This window comes from Silurus meridionalis, chromosome 4, assembly GCF_014805685.1.
Source record: "Silurus meridionalis isolate SWU-2019-XX chromosome 4, ASM1480568v1, whole genome shotgun sequence".
NCBI classification, from domain to species: Eukaryota; Metazoa; Chordata; class Actinopteri; order Siluriformes; family Siluridae; genus Silurus; species Silurus meridionalis.
The window spans coordinates 38,102,668-38,123,691 of NC_060887.1; the positions used below are offsets into that span (position 1 = coordinate 38,102,668).

The following is a 21,024-nucleotide window of genomic DNA, read 5'->3' on the forward strand; positions in this document are numbered from 1 at the left end:
CTTCGGCGCTCGCGGCCGAGCAGTGCTGCTGAAATATAAAGTGAGAGGAGTCCGAGCGGCGTGCCGGGAAACGTGTTTATTTCCGAGTTGTGCCTCCGGATACTCGCGGAGAGACGTGCACTATTAATACGTGGACATTTTTATGCCGCAAAAGTGCAAAGTGTCTGAGAGACATTACTTTGCTTTTAGATAATTCCCACATTAATCACAAGACACCTGAAAAAAACACATCACATGGAAACGTCTCAATGTTGCATGTACATGAGAAACGTCGTCCCCTTCAAGGAGAAGAAAAACAAGGACCTGCGTATGGCTGCCGCTGCAGTAACATTGTGAACCCTGAACTCTGAACTCTCTGAGGAACTAAAAAGCTTGCACACCACATGGTTCCTGATTGAGTTCTCGTACCATCTTTCCAAAAGGAAAAAAGAGGCTCCGCCAACTAGAAACAAAATACTTGAAGTACACTTTTCTGGCCACTAGGTTGAGGATGTTTAAAGCTGCGATCTGATTGGTTAGCGCTCACACGGCTGCACGCTTAAATTCACAGGATTTTCTGAAGGAAACAAATGCAGCAACACAACCGTCTATTTTGGATTGCATTTCGGTCTTTTGTAACAAGCTAGCGACCTAAAATATTCGCATCACTGTAATCCTCGCATGAGTCGAAACTGCTCACGGATCCGGAGCGAGTGAAACGTTCATGCGGGTTTCTGGATAATATTCCGGATTCCTCAGCTGACGAGGGGATACTCGGACGTTCGCTGGGAACGCCTAATTAGTTTCCATCGACGCAGCGAAAATGCAAATATTTGTCTCTGGACCCGTCTGTGAGAAGTCAGCACTCTGAAAAACCTGCACCGTGGCATGATTTCGGCTCCTCGGGGCGTGATTACGGTGCGAACGGGGCGCGTGATTAAAGTAGAATGTCAGCGTTTGTCTAAAAGAGCACAAGAGCGATAGTGAGAAGGAGGGAGCACTGTGTTGACGGATGCCTCTTTGCTACCCCAACTTAATTTTTTAATATTTCCTAAAACTCGGAAAAACGGCTCGATTCCCGGTGAAATGTCAGTGCGGAGTTGCTGGAAGAAACGCCGGGTCTTGAAATGTCTCCGCTTCTCTTCCAGAACTCGCCGGTTTCTTCCGGACAGACGGAGGAAAAGGTCACCCTTATAGATCAAAACAAATAAAACACACTTAACTTTAGTCGTCCAAAGGGGTTTGTTTGTTTCCGATAAGTACTTAGGGTATGTTTTATGACAGCGGGGACAAGTAGCCCTTTTTTCTTTTCCTGCACAGGAACCATGAGCAGACTAGGAACCAAGCAGGATCAGAGATTATATAGTTTTCCGGAGCATTGAGGGTTAAGGGCCTTGCTCAAGAGCCCAATAGTGGCAGCTTGGCAGTACGGAGGCTTGAACCACCAACCTTCTGATCAGTAACCCAGAGCCCTCACCACTTAGTTACCACCTCCTCAAAAATATTTGTCAAGTGGTAGCCCAGGGCAGATGCCCTTATCAAGAGTGACTTACAGCTGAGCATTTGAGGGTTAAGGGCCTTGCTCAGGGGCAAAATATTGGTAGCTTGGCAATACTGGGACTTGAACACACAACCTTTTGATCAGTACCCCAAAGCCTTAACCACTAAGCTACCCTTTCCCCAAAGCTTTCTTTTGAGAAGTGGTAGCTCTGGGCAGATGCCCTTATCCAGAGCAGTTGAGGGTTAAGGGCCTTGCTCAAGGGCCCAACAGTGGCAGTCATAATCAGAGACACACAATTTCCACATCTTCGGATGCAGGAGAATGACATTTTGAACTGGGAGACTCAAACCTGTTCCAGCATCACAATGCAAACCCTTGAAGATACATGGGCTGGTGTGGAACATCTCCTTCTATAGAGTTCCTCAACCCTATTGAAATTAATTGGAACACTGACTGCACACTAGGACTCCTGTGAATGTGTTTTGTGTCATTTTTTTCCCAAAAAAAAGAGAGATATATTGGGTGTTGATTGTAATATTTGATCTCTTTACTTTAAAAATTACCTTTCTGGAAGCTCCGCCCCTTTCTTCTACATTTTGCATGCTCTTGCCTTCTTTCAAAATAAAAAAAAGAGTATTTTCAACTTTAGATAGATAGATAGATAGATAGATAGATAGATAGATAGATAGATAGATAGATAGATAGATAGATAGATAGATAGATTACATTAGATTGTTTTTATACATAATCTTTTAGCTCCTGGAAAATACGCGTATCTCCGCTGCTTTTCTTTTCCTCCACCTGGACAGATTAGATTGTTCTTCATGTCTCAGTTGCACTTTTCCAGCCAAATTATATTACACGGGGAATGGAGACGTCTTGCGCATTTACTGTGTGGAAAGATGAAACTATAATTAAGAACACGTCGCTTTACCGTCTGTGGTGTTCCAACACTCGCGTCGAACAGCCTGATCTCTGTCTACTGTACAGCATGGCTCAGGGATTTGTCCACTCTCAGTCTCTCTCAGTCTCACTCTCTTATAATCTCTGTTTTAGTCTCTCTCTGTCTCACTCTCAGTCTCTTATAATCTCACTTTCAGTATCCCTCTGTCTTACTTTCAGTCTCAATCTCAGTCTCATATAATCTCTCTTTTAGTCTGTCTCAGTCTCACTCTCAGTCTCTCTCAGCCTCACTCTCTGTCTCATTCTCAGTCTCTCTCTGTTTTACTTTCAGTCACTTATAATCTCTCTTTTAGTCTCTATCTTAGTCTCACTCTTACCCTCACACTCAATCTTAGTCAATCTCTCCCTCTTACTCTTACTCCAATCTCAGTCTTATTCTAACTCTCAGTCTTACTCTGGCTCACTTTTAATTTATTTCACTCTCAGTCTCACTTACTAAAATCAACTTTACTCTCAGACACAATATCACTCTCATCTCTCTCTTAGTCTCACTCCTAGTCTCATGCTCAGTCTCACTATCAGTCTCTCTCTTAATCTCACTCTTATTCTCACTCTCAGTCCAAGTCTCTCTCTCACTATCAGTCTCACTCTCAGCCTCAGTCTCTCTCGCTCTCAGTCTCACTTTCAGTCCCAGTCTCTCTCTCTTAGTCTCTCTCTCTCTCTCTCTCTCTCTCTCTTGCTCTCAGTCACTTTGACTTTCAGTCTCAGTCTCTTCCAGTTTCTCTCTCAGTCTCACTCTCAGTCCCTGTCTCTCTCTCTTAGTCTCTCTCTCTCTCTCTTGCTCTCAGTCACTTTGACTTTCAGTCTCACTCTCAGTCTCAGTCTCTTCCAGTTTCTCTCTCTCAGTCTCACTCTCAGTCCCTGTCTCTCTCACTCTCAGCCCCAGTCTCTCTCACTCTCAGTCTCCCTCAGTCTCACTTGAGAGCAGAGAGATGTTTTTGTCTTTCTTCTTTATTTTTCTTTTTTCCTGTGTAATGTCATTATTTTTATTATTCTCTAACACGAGAATAAATTAGATGCAATCTCTCTCTCTCGCTCTCTTTTTCTCTCTCTCTAAAATATTTTAAACAAATTTCGGACCCCCCTGGATTAAATAGAATAAAGACAGATTTAAGGTTCAGAGTCGAGGTTTGTGTACGAAATGGAATCGTTCCTCCTGAGATCAGCGTGGAGGGGTTTTATATTTTAAACTGGATATAAATTTCACAGCTGAGGTTCAGACTTTCACTCGCCATCTGCACTTCCTGTTTGTGAGGAAACCGTACGGAGAGGGTATAATGACAACACACACACACACACACACACACACACACACACACACTTTATGATCTCACACAATAACACTCTGCACCCAAAAGTATTTGGACACCCGACTTTTCAAGTCAGATGTGGTTCTTCATTAAAAAGTTACAAAAGTAAAAGAAAAGACGTTAAAAAGAAAAAAGGACGAAAGAAAGAGACAGCTAAGGAGAAAACAACTGTATATAAATAAAGAGAGAAAGACAAAACATGAGAGAGAGAGAGAGAGAGAGAGAGAGAGAGAGAGAGAGAGAGAGAGAGAGAGAGAGAGAGAGAGAGAGAGAGAGAGAGCGAGTGAGAAAGAGAGAGAGAGAGAGAGAGAGAGAGAGAGAGCGAGAGTGAGAAAGAGAGAGAGAGAGAGAGAATGAGCAGGTGAAAGAGAGAAAAGCACATGAGAAGAAACTAAGAGGAGATAAAGAGACGTGTGGAGACCAAAAATAAACACACAAAGAAACAAGAAAAGAAATTCAATAATCTGAGACAAACAGAGAAAGACAAAGCGAAAGAAGGTAAGAGAGAGGGGAGAAAGAACAGACAGAAGGAAAAAGGAAGAAAGAGACACATTGAGACAGAAAAATATAACAAAAGTGAGAGAAAAGAAAGTGATAGAGAAGAGTCAAACATGAGGAAAAATGGTGAAAGGAAAAAAAGCACACCGAAGACAAACACTAACAAAAAAGAAAGAGAAGAGGACAGGAAGACTGAATAGAGAGAGAGAGAGAGAGAGAGAGAGAGCAAACATTACAAATGAAAAGAAATGAGGCAGATAGAAAGAAAAGGGTAACAAAAAGGAACGAGAGAGGAAAACAAGAACATAAATGAAAGAGAAAGAGAAGAGAGAGAGAGAGCAAAAGAGAGAGGAAAAGTGAGCAAAAAGATTTGAAGAAGTGAGGATTGAGAAAGGAAGTAAAAGACAGACAGAGAGATACAAAATATAATCAAATAGGATAAACGAGAGAAAGAGAAAGAAAGAGAAAGAGAAAGAGAGGGTAAAAGTAAAATCATGAGGTTGAGGGAGACAGAGAGAAAAGAAACTAAGAAAAAGAAAGAGGAAAGACATGAAAATGGAGTGAGTATGAAGAGAAAGACAGACAGAAAAAAACAGGAATAAAGGGAAAACAAGAGAAAAATCAAGAGGAAAGAGTGAGAAAGAGGAAGGTAAAGGTGAGCAAAAAGACAGGAGGAAAAGAAAAGAGAGAGATAAAGGAAGCAAAAGACAGACAGAGAATAAAGATAATGGAAAAGGTAAAAGTAGCAAGAGAAAGACAAGAAGACGGAGTAAAGAGAGAGAGAGAGAGAGAGAGAGAGAAGAGAGAGAGAGAGAGAGAGAGAGAGAGAGAGAGAGAGAGAGAGAGAGAGAGAAGAGAGAGAGAGAATGAGCAGGTGAAAGAGAGAAAAGCACATGAGAAGAAACTAAGAGGGAGATAAAGAGACGTGTGGAGACCAAAAATAAACACACAAAGAAACAAGAAAAGAAATTCAATAATCTGAGACAAACAGAGAAAGACAAAGCGAAAGAAGGTAAGAGAGAGGGGAGAAAGAACAGACAGAAGGAAAAAGGAAGAAAGAGACACATTGAGACAGAAAAATATAACAAAAGTGAGAGAAAAGAAAGTGATAGAGAAGAGTCAAACATGAGGAAAAATGGTGAAAGGAAAAAAAGCACACCGAAGACAAACACTAACAAAAAAGAAAGAGAAGAGGACAGGAAGACTGAATAGGAGAGAGAGAGAGAGAGAGAGAGAGAGAGAGAGCAAACATTACAAATGAAAAGAAATGAGGCAGATAGAAAGAAAAGGGTAACAAAAAGGAACGAGAGAGGAAAACAAGAACATAAATGAAAGAGAAAGAGAGAGAGAGAGAGCAAAAGAGAGAGGAAAAGTGAGCAAAAAGATTTGAAGAAGTGAGGATTGAGAAAGGAAGTAAAAGACAGACAGAGAGATACAAAATATAATCAAATAGGATAAACGAGAGAGAAAGAGAAAGAGAAAGAGAAAGAGAGGGTAAAAGTAAAATCATGAGGTTGAGGGAGACAGAGAGAAAAGAAACTAAGAAAAAGAAAGAGGAAAGACATGAAAATGGAGTGAGTATGAAAGAGAGAAAGACAGACAGAAAAAAACAGGAATAAAGGGAAAACAAGAGAAAAATCAAGAGGAAAGAGTGAGAAAGAGGAAGGTAAAGGTGAGCAAAAAGACAGGAGGAAAAGAAAAGAGAGAGATAAAGGAAGCAAAAGACAGACAGAGAGAATAAAGATAATGGAAAAGGTAAAAAGTAGCAAGAGAAAGACAAGAAGACGGAGTAAAGAGAGAGAGAGAGAGAGAGAGAGAGAGAGAGAGAGAGAGCAAGAGCAAGGAAAAAAAAAGGAAGCGAAAGACGAACAGAGAAAAGTGATAATAAAAGGAAAAAATGAAAATAATGAAATGTATGAAAATAATGAAAGAGAAAGAGAAAGAGAGAGAGAGAGAGAAAGAAAGAGAAAGAGAAGATAGACATGTGAAAATAAAAAATTATGAGAAAGGAATAGAAAAACAGACAGAAAACATGTTGGAAAATGAAAAAGGAGAGAGAAAGACAAGAAGGCGGAATGACACAGAGAGAGAGAGAGAAAGAAAGAAAGAGAGAGTCTGAGTAGAAATCAATGAGGATGGATTGATGGAGGGATCGAGTTCTCTCATCAGCGCTCGATTCCTAAAATAAACGAGTGATTACGGCCGTCATAAAGTCGAGCGCTTCTCGGCTAATCGCCACGTCGTCGCCAGAAAACAGTTGCTCGAGCGCGAAATCGCCGGCTGTTTCACAGCCCGTTGTTCCCGCCCTTAAACCAAATGGACAATAAACCCATAACCACACACACACACACACACACACACACACACACACACACACACTTCAAACGCTTGATTTCAATCTGCCGCGTTTCCCAGTGAAGCGGAGATTACAGAGTCGCCGGGCGTGAAACGTGGCCCCTGCGGGCCGCGTGAACACTTGTTAGCGTTTCAGATCGGCGTATTTATCGAGCGGAACCTTGCCGGAGCGTGACGCGGGGGCTTCAGGGTTCATCGGCGGCGCCAGATTGAAGCGATGACCTGTTCAAAGTGGCTAACGGTCCTCCGTCTTTCCTTGCTAAGCGTGCTAATCCGTCAAAACGCGCGTTTTTGTGCCTCCGAGGCGAGGCGCGGCGCGGCGCGGCCCTGAATAAAGAACGCCATGAATAAAACACGTGCTGAATAATTCACTTTTCAGAGGTGGAGATTAGCTCCCATGTCACAGTGAGAGGGTTTCGGGGGCTATTTTTACTCTTGAAGTACAGTAAGGAGTGTATGTAAACACACACAAATCCATCTTGCTCGAAACTCTTGCTTAAACCAATCAGATTGTGACTTACTGACTCCGAGGCCCTCTAGCAGGCGTCTGATAACGTCAGCATTTACACCATGCGTTACATTTGACCTTGCGTTTGCCCGTTAAACTGTTTACACACACACACACACACACACACACACACACACACACACACACACACACCTACGCTCTTAAACTAACTTCTCGTTCTCCGGCTGCGGTTTTCAAAGCCAAGTACCGTAAATGAAGGCATCTTTCTGTTTTTTTTCTCTTTTCTCTTCTAATTAGCCACTTCTGCTGAAAGCTGCGTACCGTTTGCCGGTGCTTCAAAGCTTTCCACAAGCTTTTCTCCTCCTTTTCTCGTGCTAATGAAAGACACGCCGCTCCGCAAACACGCTTAACGAAGAGCTCTCCAATCGCATCTCGAAGGCTTCCCGTAAACGAGACGAAGCCCGGCTCTCGTTACGGCGAGTAAATAATACTTCAAAAGCGTCCGACGGCTTCGGCACGTTTCTCCCTACCTGTAGGTCTGCAGTCATGTATCCTGATTAACAGACTGATGTCATCAATGAGTCGTTTTTCTTTCTTTGTTTTATACATTTTTATATTTTCGAATGACTCGGGGTTAACAAATTCTCTCAATGATTTGTCTTATTTGACTCCGAACAATGGCTGCATGAACAATTCTGCAATCATTGAACATCACACCTAAATAGCGATAGAACTATAATTAATGGACAATCAGACTTTAGTTCCCACCCACAATACTGCTGTAACCAATCAGACTTCAGTTCCCACCCACAATACTGCTGTAACCAATCAGACTTCGGTTCCCACCCACAATACTGCTGTAACCAATCAGACTTCGGTTCCCACCCACAATACTGCTGTAACCAATCAGACTTCGGTTCCCACCCACAATACTGCTGTAACCAATCAGACTTGGTTCCCACCCACAATACTGCTGTAACCAATCAGACTTGGTTCCCACCCACAATACTGCTGTAACCAATCAGACTTGGTTCCACCCACAATACTGCTGTAACCAATCAGACTTCAGTTCCACCCACAATACTGCTGTAACCAATCAGACTTCGGTTCCCACCCACAATACTGCTGTAACCAAACAGACTTTAGTTCCCACCCACAATACTGCTGTAACCAATCAGACTTCGGTTCCCACCCACAATACTGCTGTAACCAATCAGACTTCAGTTCCCACCCACAATACTGCTGTAACCAATCAGACTTTAGTTCCCACCCACAATACAGCTGTAACCAATCAGACTTCAGTTCCCACCCACAATACAGCTGTAACCAATCAGACTTCAGTTCCCACCCACAATACTGCTGTAACCAATCAGACTTCAGTTCCACCCACAATACTGCTGTAACCAATCAGACTTGGTTCCCACCCACAATACTGCTGTAACCAATCAGACTTTAGTTCCCACCCACAATACTGCTGTAACCAATCAGACTTTAGTTCCCACCCACAATACTGCTGTAACCAATCAGACTTCGGTTCCCACCCACAATACTGCTGTAACCAATCAGACTTCAGTTCCCACCCACAATACTGCTGTAACCAATCAGACTTTAGTTCCCACCCACAATACAGCTGTAACCAATCAGACTTCAGTTCCACCACAATACAGCTGTAACCAATCAGACTTCAGTTCCCACCCACAATACAGCTGTAACCAATCAGACTTCAGTTCCCACCCACAATACAGCTGTAACCAATCAGACTTCAGTTCCCACCCACAATACTACTGTTACCAGACTTTTTGCAAACCACTAGCAAACAATACATGTATCTCTTCGATTGGTGACTCTCTGGTTTCTCATCTACGCTCTGTGGTTCCATGAAATTACAGAGTAAGAACAGGAGCTTTGAGGATGGATTTGGACTGTAGTTAATGTCTAACAGTCTGCTACATTAACTCAGGAATACAGTTTGCATCTGATCACCATCACTGTACCTCAACATCGTTTATCTGCAATAAATGGCTAATCAGTGAAACCCAGAAGAGGATGATGTTCCCTCTTGAGTCTGGTTCCTCTCAAGGTTTCTTCCTTATGCCATCTCGGGAAGTTTATCCTTCACCACAGTCGCCACCGGCTCGCTCATCAGGGACAAACTTACACTTATAAAGAACATCTTATTCATTTTTATCACCACATTATCTGTGTAAAGCTGCTTTGAGACAATGTTCATTGTTAAAAGCATAATACAAATAAAAATAAATTGAATGTAATTTAATATTATATAAAATAATAAAATTCAAGGATGCAACAGTTACATTTATATAGACATGTCTGGAACAGTAACAGCTAAATAAACCTATACAATATTTCAATTGAAAAAAATATAATTTAGTAGAATTTTGAATATTTTTTTTATTTTGTTATTCCCAGGTCACATAATAAATTCGCTCCTGAAGCAGCTTTACAGAAATAAGAGTAATATCTGTGTCCTGTTACATAGCTCTCTGTTCTGTCACGTAGCTCTGTTTTCTGTTATGTAGCTCTGTGTTCTGTTATGTAGCTCTGTTTTCTGTTATGTAGCTCTGTGTTCTATAAAGTAGCTCTGTGTTCTGTTACATAGCTCTGTTTTCTGTTACATAGCTCTGTTTTCTGTTATGTAGCTCTGTGTTCTGTTATATAGCTCTGTGTTCTGTTATGTAGCTCTGTGTTCTGTTATGTAGCTCTGTTTTCTGTTATGTAGCTCTGTGTTCTGTTATGTAGCTCTGTGTTCTATGTAGCTCTGTGTTCTGTTATAGCTCTGTGTTCTGTTATGTAACTCTGTGTTCTGTTACATTGCTCTGTTTTTGTTATGTAGCTCTGTGTTCTATGTAGCTCTGTGTTCTGTTACGTAGCTCTGTGTTCTATGTAGCTCTGTTTTCTGTTATGTAGCTCTGTGTTCTGTTATGTAGCTCTGTGTTCTGTTACGTAGCTCTGTGTTCTGTTATGTAGCTCTGTGTTTTGTTATGTAGCTCTGTGTTCTATTACGTAGCTCTGTGTTCTGTTATGTAGCTCTGTGTTTTATTACGTAGCTCTGTGTTCTGTTATGTAGCTCTGTGTTTTGTTATGTAGCTCTGTGTTCTGTTACGTAGCTCTGTGTTCTGTTATGTAGCTCTGTGTTTTGTTACGTAGCTCTGTGTTCTGTTACATTGCTCTGTTTTTTGTTATGTAGCTCTGTGTTCTATAAAGTAGCTCTGTGTTCTGTTATGTAGCTCTGTTTTCTGTTATGTAGCTCTGTGTTCTGTTATGTAGCTCTGTGTTCTGTTATGTAGCTCTGTGTTCTGTTATGTAGCTCTGTGTTTTGTTACGTAGCTCTGTGTTCTGTTACATTGCTCTGTTTTTGTTATGTAGCTCTGTGTTCTATAAAGTAGCTCTGTGTTCTGTTACATAGCTCTGTTTTCTGTTTTGTAGCTTTGTGTTCTATAAAGTAGCTCTGTGTTCTGTTACATTGCTCTGTTTTCTGTTATGTAGCTCTGTGTTCTGTTATAGCTCTGTGTTCTGTTATGTAGCTCTGTGTTTTGTTACGTAGCTCTGTGTTCTGTTACATTGCTCTGTTTTTGTTATGTAGCTCTGTGTTCTATAAAGTAGCTCTGTGTTCTGTTATGTAGCTCTGTTTTCTGTTATGTAGCTCTGTGTTCTGTTATGTAGCTCTGTGTTCTGTTACGTAGCTCTGTGTTCTGTTATGTAGCTCTGTGTTTTGTTACGTAGCTCTGTGTTCTGTTACATTGCTCTGTTTTTTGTTATGTAGCTCTGTGTTCTATAAAGTAGCTCTGTGTTCTGTTACATAGCTCTGTTTTCTGTTTTGTAGCTTTGTGTTCTATAAAGTAGCTCTGTGTTCTGTTACATTGCTCTGTTTTCTGTTATGTAGCTCTGTGTTCTGTTATGTAGCTCTGTTTTCTGTTATGTAGCTCTGTGTTCTATAAAGTAGCTCTGTGTTCTGTTACATAGCTCTGTTTTCTGTTATGTAGCTCTGTGTTCTGTTATGTAGCTCTGTGTTCTGTTATATAGCTCTGTGTTCTGTTATGTAGCTCTGTGTTCTGTTATGTAGCTGTTTTCTGTTATGTAGCTCTGTGTTCTGTTATGTAGCTCTGTGTTCTGTTATGTAGCTCTGTGTTTTGTTACGTAGCTCTGTGTTCTGTTACATTGCTCTGTTTTCTGTTTTGTAGCTCTGTGTTCTATAAAGTAGCTCTGTGTTCTGTTACATTGCTCTGTTTTCTGTTATGTAGCTCTGTGTTCTGTTATGTAGCTCTGTGTTCTGTTACGTAGCTCTGTGTTTTGTTACGTAGCTCTGTGTTCTGTTACATTGGTCTGTTTTTTATGTAGCTCTGTGTTCTATAACATAGCTCTGTGTTCTGTTATGTAGCTCTGTGTTCTGTTATGTAGCTCTGTGTTCTGTTATGTAGCTCTGTGTTCTGTTATTTAGCTCTGTGTTCTGTTACATTGCTCTGTTTTTTGTTATGTAGCTCTGTGTTCTATAACATAGCTCTGTGTTCTGTTATGTAGCTCTGTGTTCTATAATGTAGCTCTGTGTTCTGTTATGTAGCTCTGTGTTCTGTTATGTAGCTTTGTGTTCTGTTATATAGCTCTGTGTTCTGTTACGTAGCTCTGTGTTCTGTTACGTAGCTCTGTTTTCTGTTATGTAGCTCTCTGTTCTATAACGTAGCTCTGTGTTCTGTTACGTAGCTCTGTGTTCTGTTACGTAGCTCTGTGTTCTATAACGTAGCTCTGTGTTCTGTTACGTAGCTCTGTGTTCTATAACGTAGCTCTCTGTTCTATAACGTAGCTCTGTGTTCTGTTACATAGCTCTGTGTTCTATAACGTAGCTCTCTGTTCTATAACGTAGCTCTGTGTTCTGTTACGTAGCTCTGTGTTCTGTTATGTAGCTGTGTTCTGTTATAGCTCTGTGTTCTGTTACGTAGCTCTGTGTTCTATAACGTAGCTCTCTGTTCTATAACGTAGCTCTGTGTTCTGTTACATAGCTCTGTGTTCTATAATATAGCTCTCTGTTCTATAACGTAGCTCTGTGTTCTGTTACGTAGCTCTGTGTTCTATAACGTAGCTCTGTGTTCTGTTACGTAGCTCTGTAGCTCTGTTTTCTGTTACATAGCTCTGTGTTCTGTTATGTGGCTCTATGTGTTCTGTTATACATTCAAATTTTTTCTTGTTTTCTTTCCATTTGAGGACATGAAGAACATAACAAAAAGGAATCAGTAAAAGTTTAATTCAAATTAAAATGCTCCATATAAACAGAGTATCAGAGTAATCAGAGTAAAAATGCCCAAACCGAGTGAAATTGTGATGGGTTTGAGAGGCGTGAGATAAACCTTTCTATAAACCGAACAAAATAAAAAATTCTGGCAAACACTTTAAACTGATAACTTGCAGAAGTTATACACAAACTTTTTTAACTGTGCTCTTGTGAACACCGTATTGATTCGCCACAGCACGGTTTTCCGCCCGGCTTCCGAGTTTGTATAAAACAACCGCGACACGCAAAATATGGGAATTGGATTTCTGATGGTCCCTTCTTCTGGGGCAATTAATCACGACAGGAGGGCCTTCTTTCAGGGCCACACGAAAACACCATATCAGACTAGAGAACGTCTTGTGTAAACAGTCCACCGAATCTTTAAATTAGAATGATTTTAATCGGAATGACAAAAAAGTGTACATTTAAACGTGGCTAGTGTCAGTACAAACATTTTTACTTCCCACAAGTGTAGCTATATTACACATTTAAACGTTAATACTGTACTCTTCTACAATACAGCTGTAACCAATCAAACAAAAGGCTCCACCTCCAATACGACTAAAACCAATCAGACGCCATCTTTGCACTTTAGACTCCACCCACAGCACAACTGTATCCAAAATATCCATTTAGACTGCAGTTCCCATTTCAGAGATATACAATCAGACTTCAGTTTCCAACCCCAAAGTGTCAAATCAAACTGCAGATCCCACCCACAAAATATCCAATCAAACTACAAATCCCACCCCCAAAATATCCAATCTGAGTGCAGGTCCCACACAAAAGATATCCAATCAGATTTCAGTTTAAATTAAATATTAAATCAGAGTGCAGTTACAACCCCCAGAATATCCAATCAGACTGCAGCCCCCCTCCCAAAAAAATTCAATTAAACTACAATTCCAATTCCCAAAGTATCCAATTACACTTCCATTACCATCTCCAAAATATCCAATCAGACTGCAGTTCCCATTCACAAAATATTAATTCAGACTTCAGTTACCACCCCCCAAAATATTTAATCAGACTAAAAATCCCACCCCAAAATATTCAATCAGACTAGAATTCCCATCTTTAAAATATCCAATCAGAAGGCAAAACTGCCCCTGGGAGCCGTTGGAGTGCAGTCCCCCCCTGTTGTTAACAAAAACATTTGTGAGGCTCTGGAAGGATTCCATTCTACTGTTTGGACTTCAATCAATGTAAAATGGATTGGATGAAGTTCCAAGATAAGGGAGAAAAAAGTTCGATCGATCTTTTCTTGTCAGTGGATTGTACTCCTGCCCGTTGCTAATATACCCGAAGCAACAACAAAATGACTTGTTCAGTCAGTACGCCATATTTCTCTTATACATCATCATCCCGCCGTCCATTTGTCAAGTCGTTTCGGTGTAAAGTGATTTGTGCGAGTTTCTTGGCAGAGCAACAACAATTGCGTTTTAGTCCATTGTGAATGTACACTGGGGCCCCCATTTACCTCCCGCTTACCCCCTGATTACCCTGTCAGACACTCACCAGAGCGCAGTAGGTCTCAGGCGGGTTTCCGCAGGTGATGTCCGGAGGGTCGAGGGTCACCTTGAGGTACTGGGTCATGTCTGCAGCCTCAGGTTGGCAGGCCATGTAATCCCAGGTGAGTCCATCTTCCGTGTAAAGCTGCGACTTGCAAATGTCGTAGTGGCCCCACGTAGGGTAGTGCTGCATGGCCAGGCCCGAAAAGCACGACCAGGCCGCCTGGAGCGTCACCATTAACCACACCCGCATGGCTGCCTGGGCACGGATAGACAGATCGAGCAAATACGAATACAGAGAGAGTGTGTGAAGCGTATGTTCAGGGGTCTGAGTTTACGAAATAATCCAGAGGTGCGAAAGGTGACGGAGCATGCCAGCTTCTTCTACACACACTATTTATACGGATCCTCTGGGAGAACTGAAGGAGAAAGAGAGAGAGAGAGAAAGCGACGGAGATGTCTGATATGAGTCGTCTTCTGTGGGCCGATACTTTTGATGGACAGCCGTCTCAGTTTTGCTTTCTGTCAATCATCGTCTTCTTCCTGTCTGTCGTTCTGTAAAGAGAGTGCAAAGAAAAGAAAGAAAAGTGAGAATGAGTACGCGACAAGGGAATAAAGAGAGAGAGAGAGAGAGAGAGAGAGAGAGACCACTCAGGGGTCTTATCCACCTCACGTAAAAATCTCGCATTTCAAAGAGGCCATCAAGTAGAATGTGATCCGTAGCCTTCACATTACATACTCCATTCCCGTTTATAGCCATCCATTAAACACACACACACACACACACACACACACACACACACACACACACACACACCTCCATACAACACCTAAATGGAATTAGGCCTTCGCCTACAGTATAGATAAGGTCTTGAAAAGTGAGATTTGAAAAGGAAAATGTTGTTTGCACTCTGTTTACGCAGGCACACAGTGACTCGTTTAATAGAGGGCAAATCCTTGAGGTTACATGTATAAAAGTTACTATAGTAACACCATATCTGAAACCTGTCCCCCGCCCCACACACACACACACACACAAACACACACACACACACACACACTCACACACATACACACAAACAGCGTACAAAGAGCTAAATGAAGTATAAGGGCAAGATGAAGACTCTGAATCACCATTACCACCTCCACCATCATCAACATCAATACCACCACCACCTGTAACTTCATCAGCACCACAATTCTCACCACCATCACCACCACCACCGCTATCACCATCATCCACACCACCAACTGTAACATCATCAGCACCACAATCCTCACCACCATCACCACCACTATCACCATCATCACCACCACCACCTGTAACTTCATCAGCACCACTGCCACTATCAGCACCATTAGCATCACTATCACCACAATAATCACCAACATCATCTCTCACTACTACCATCACCATCACCACCACCACTGTCATCACCATGAACACCATCACCTGTACCATGACCATTATCACCCTCCATAATACCATTATTACCATCACCAGCACCACTATCTTTAACACCATCACCACCATCAACACCACCACCCCCCTTCACCATCACCACCACCACCACCAATATTACCACCATCAGCATTACTATCTCCTGTACATTCACCAAAATCATCTCCTCCACCACCACCAACATCACAAGCACCGCCATCAGCTTCATTACCATCACCACCACCACCACCACCATCACATCACCTCTAAAATTGTAGACACGTTATTAAGTATGGAACATTTAAGTTCTAGCTGCTAATAAACGTCCAGTTCCTCAGTTTTATCTTTCTCTCGAAAAGAGAAAAATGTTTCAAAAACTCCTTGAAGACATCGGGAAAGTTTCCTCTGACACTGAAGACTCCTTTCATATGTGGTGTTAGAGGAGGAGTGTGATGGGTAATAGGTGTTTGAGTGTAATCTGAGTATAAATGTAGTAGTGTTAAGGGAAGGGGGAGGTGGAGAAGGAAGGGGGGGTTTCAGGGCGCTTTCTCACCGGCTGCTCCGACTGAATCACTCACGTCTCTGCTGTTTGTTTTGCTGTCTCCATATTTTCATGTGTAATTAAGCTGAAATGATTCCCTGTCAGCTCGCTTTTACGGCACGCTGTTAAAACACTAATTGTCCTTTAACGCACTTCGGAGGAACGACTGCAATTAGACAAATAAAAGGGACGTTTTTTATTTTTTCCTTTCTTTTTTTATCAGGCATGTCGTTCGCCTCGTAAAAAGCAGATCGCTGCGAGAGCTGAAACGAGACGACGACCCCGACGAGAGCTGGCGAACAAAAGGGCTGAGAAAAGTGAATTAATGTGCGACTCATTCAGCTTCTAATCACCACTCATACTCACTGTGAATGAAATGAGCACCGCCTCTACACTCTCCGAGTGTGTGTGTGTGTGTGTGTGTGTGTGTGAGGGGGGGCAGACACTAGAGACTTCGCAATCATGTATAATGGAGTTTATTATTATTAATCTCCTTCACACACACACACGCCCACACACACACACACACACACATAATTACTTTGAATTGAATTTCTATATACTTTATTGCAGATCTTGTATGTATATATATATATAATTTTTAATAATTGTATTGCATTTTTATCTATCTATCTATCTATCTATCTATCTATCTATCTATCTATCTATCTATCTATCTATCTATCTATCTATCTATCTATCTATCTATCTATCTATCTATCTATCTATCTATCATATCTTCTTCCCCTATCTCGTTTTCCCTCCAACGGTCCACTCTTTTTCCTCCCTCTCTTTTTCGCCCATAACACAGTCAAACGATGTCTATTAATCATGTTCCACGAAGCTCGTCATCTAATTGGTGTCATTTCTCCCCCTGTCCATCCTTCTCCTCCATTCTGTCCATTACTCTCCGCCTTCCTCGTTCTCTCCCTCATTCTCTCCCTCGTCCTCTCCCTCCATCTCTTCTCTCCATCTCTATGCGTCTGCCCCCTCACCCTGCTCTTATTAAATCTGGTGGATCTAATCAGGCTCTCCATCCATCGTGGTGTAATGTGCATGGTGATGGATGTGAGGGGTGTTAATAGGACACCGCCGTGCTCTCAGATTCATAAAAAAATTGACCTTTCCTGATGCAGCTCGTATTCGTAATCGCTCGGCCTGTAGATGATGAAGACCGATGATGTGCTCAGGGTTGATTTACACACAGTTAAAAGAAAGGATTAAAAACACTAACAGAGTGACAGGAAAAAACATTTAACTGTGCTGTGTGTGAAATTGTTTAGGCACTCCCCCTTACTAATACCTATAAAGTGTCTGAGAAAAGTTTTTGAGAAACACATGCATGTTCCCCAGCAATGTAACGGTATGAAGACCAAACTTCTTCCAGATGTTCCCTTTATTTTCACTGAAAAATCCTCCCTTAGCATGAAGAGCAGCTTTACACACCTTCAGCACCTGGACAGTTCCTTTCTCCAATCGTTCAGCTGTGATATGTTGCCTTGTCTCTTGAAAAAACTACGAAAAGTGTTTCTTGTTCATCCCAAAGCAGTTCAATAGGATATAGGTGCAGTGACTGGGAAGGTCAATCCATCATAGATATCACTCCAGACCACTGATTGCTCTCTAAATAACGCTTACGGAGCTCACATGTACACTTCACAATCCAGCCGGAAATGCAAGTGTGGAATGGTTGCCATGTTGGTTCAGGATTCCTTTCACTTTCCAGAATAAGTTTTCAAAACAACCCGGAACTATTGAGCTTTACCTCCATGTGTGAGTGTGGGAGTGAGGCAGTCTGATCACATTTTCTCTCCGGTTCTCCGTCTTACACAAGTTTTTCTGTTAGTGCCAATAATGTCATGTTTGGACTTCACAGAACTTTCTTCCACTCATTCACTTCCCTATTCTTGTATGCCTTTTACTGAGTTTGGATTGTAGAAATGGATAGGAACAGGCATGTGTCTCAATATGTTAAATTCACAATATATATACTGTATATATAGACTTCAACAAATTTAGACTGAAGTTTATATGGACTTTAATACAAATGATTAAAAACACATTACTGTCACATTTATTTATTTATTAAAGTAAAGATCAACAGGAATAAAGAAGTATATAAGTCAGTGTCCTCCAGATGACTCCATCAAATCTACTTGCTAATTTGCACATTTTGGTTTGAAACTTTATTTTATTTATTTCTTTCTTATTCATGTTCCAGTACGAAAAATAGTCTGTTAACAAGTTTACTTTTAAAATCAGAGTGCATTGTGGGTACACAGAGACTAAAAGAGTGTTTTGCTAGGTTCTGGTTTTCCTCCTAGGATTGGTTTCACTTACAACACTAGCTTTCAGTCTCTAGGTACAGTAGTGTGTGACACTATTCTAGATTTAGTTCTAGACACACTATTCTAGATTTCATTCTTATTGTTGGCTTTTACACGAGGTTAAATTCTACTCGCTAGTTAATCTTTGACCACTAGCTTAGTTTTTTTATGCTGGGTTTCACTCACCAGACTAGCTCTCACTCACTTCCTAGGCTAGCTATCTAGGTTAGCTTTTACTCCATGTTTGATTTTGCACACAAATTTCCTGGCACATTTGAGGTTTTCTTGGCAAAAGCCCGACCCTCTGCTGAAATTCGTGTCCATGTTGTTAAGCTACAAATTTCACTTTTTCTTCAAATCACAGATTGTGTTTACAAAAGAATCGCATGAAACATGATCGAAAACAATCCCAAACAGTAAGAAATGTGTTTTTGTAAGACTCTGATTTCCATTTGAATGTTTGTGTGAAGTCAGATGATGTGAACATAGTCTAAATTTTGCTCATCAGCACAACGTTAGCACAACTTGCCATCCTATGTTCACACAGGATACAGACAGAGAAGAGAGAGACAGGGAGGGAATGAGTAAGAGAGTGTGTGTGTGTGTGTGTGTGTGTGTGTGTGTGTGTGTGTGTGTGTGTGTGTGTGTGTGTAAGTGTATGAGTGAATCGAGCCGGTCGTGATACAGAGACAGATAAGGCTCGGGCTCAGATTAAAGCTCACACGCCATGGCTCGTTATCACTCTCGCTCTGCTGGAACGCACACTGCTTCCTCACACACACACGTAAACACACACACAACACACACGCTGTGATGATCACCTCCCTCCCCATCTGTTAGCACTAACACAGGGTACTGTATGAATGTCTGAGGTTTTCCGTCACCCAGATCATCCTGGAATGTCGAGTAGCCCAGGCTTTTTGCCAGATCTGACTGAGGGTCACATGACCTGATAGATTCACTGTTTACTGGTAGCACCTCAAGCCTAGCAGGCAGCCGCATCAACTAGCCATTCACTAAAACACATGGGAAGCGTAATCTAATCTAGCAAAAACAATCAGACCATTAGACCTACCCCACATACCACTGTAACTAATCACAACGTTATACCCACCCCCGTACCACTGTAACTAATCACAACGTTATACCCACCCCCGTACCACTGTAACTATTCACACCATTATACACACCCCACATACCAGTGTAACCAATCACACCATTATACCCACCCCACATACCACTGTAACCAATCACACATTATACCCACCCCACATACCACTGTAACCAATCACACCATTATACCCACCCCATATACCAGTGTAACCAATCACACCATTATACCCACCCCACATACCAGTGTAACCAATCACACCATTATACCCACCCCATATACCAGTGTAACCAATCACACCATTATACCCACCCCACATACCAGTGTAACCAATCACACCATTATACCCACCCCATATACCAGTGTAACCAATCACACCATTATACACACCCACATACCACTGTAACCAATCACACCATTATACCCACCCCATATACCAGTGTAACCAATCACACCATTATACCCACCCCATATACCACTGTAACCAATCACACCATTATACCCACCCCATATACCAGTGTAACTAATCACACCATTATACCCACCCCACATACCACTGTAACCAATCACACCATTATACCCACCCCACATACCACTGTAACCAATCACACCATTATACCCACCCCATATACCAGTGTAACCAATCACACCATTATACCCACCCCACATACCACTGTAACCAATCACACCATTATACCCATCACACCATTATACCCACCCCACATACCACTGTAACCAATCACACCATTATACCCACCCCACATACCACAGTTACCAATCACACCATTATACCCACCCCATATACCACTGTAACCAATCAGATTGCAGAACCCAGTTCACTGTTACAATCGGACCACAATTTCCAACACTTTTAATTAGCATAAACTAAACATTCCATTATGCATGTGTTGTTTTGTCATGATCAGTAACTGCTGTTACTACTCCACACACAACACACACACACACACACACACACACACACACACACACACACCTATTACACACACTGATACACAGTGTTATTTCCTCTCAGCATGTGAGACAGTCGTGACCGTCTAAAGTGAAGCTTTGGCGTGTTAATCTCCGTGTTAACACTCCAACCCGAGACGGAACACTGAGGCGAGACTATTTATGGACGCCGGGCTCGATTGGCAAGCTGATGAGTTTATATTTAAACTTGTAAATGTATTGCAGGTTCGGTGTGAAAGAGGTCAGCGTCGCCATGAGTTAAAGACACAGGACATGATTTTCTGCTACCAGGAATTTCAAACATATTCGTGCACACTTACATTGAATTTATTCTGACTGATCAATGTTTTAATACAAACTACACTGCTACAATCAGACCACAGTTCCCACTACACTGTTACAATCAGACCAAATTTCCCACTACCCTGCTACAATAAGACCAAATTTCCCACTACACTGCTACAATCAGACCACAGTTCCCACTACAATGTTACAATCAGACCACAGTTCCCACTACAATGTTACAATCAGACCACAGTTCCCACTACACTGTTACAATCAGACCACAGTTCCCACTACACTGTTACAATCAGACCATAGTTCTCATCGTGTAGAACAGTGTACACTCTTCAACACTAACATCGTTTAACACACACACACACACACACACACACACACACACACACACACACACACACACACACACCCTGCTTCGGAAGTTTCCTTTACAACTCACACTGTCCTGTTACTGCTATTTTAAAGCAG

The 21,024-nt window shown here is 41.7% G+C and overlaps 1 protein-coding gene across 10 annotated transcripts in view; it reads right to left on the bottom strand.

Annotated features, from left to right (window-relative positions):
• Positions 1 to 21,024, bottom strand: part of ntng1a (netrin g1a) — a 147,512-nt gene that overhangs the window by 119,174 nt on the left and 7,314 nt on the right. For all 10 annotated transcript variants that reach the window (XM_046847095.1, XM_046847090.1, XM_046847089.1 and 7 more), the window contains exon 2: positions 13,878 to 14,425. In XM_046847095.1, coding sequence (XP_046703051.1) covers positions 13,878 to 14,123 — 246 coding nt within the window. In that variant the 5' untranslated portion in view covers positions 14,124 to 14,425. The remainder of the gene's footprint in view (positions 1 to 13,877; positions 14,426 to 21,024) is intronic.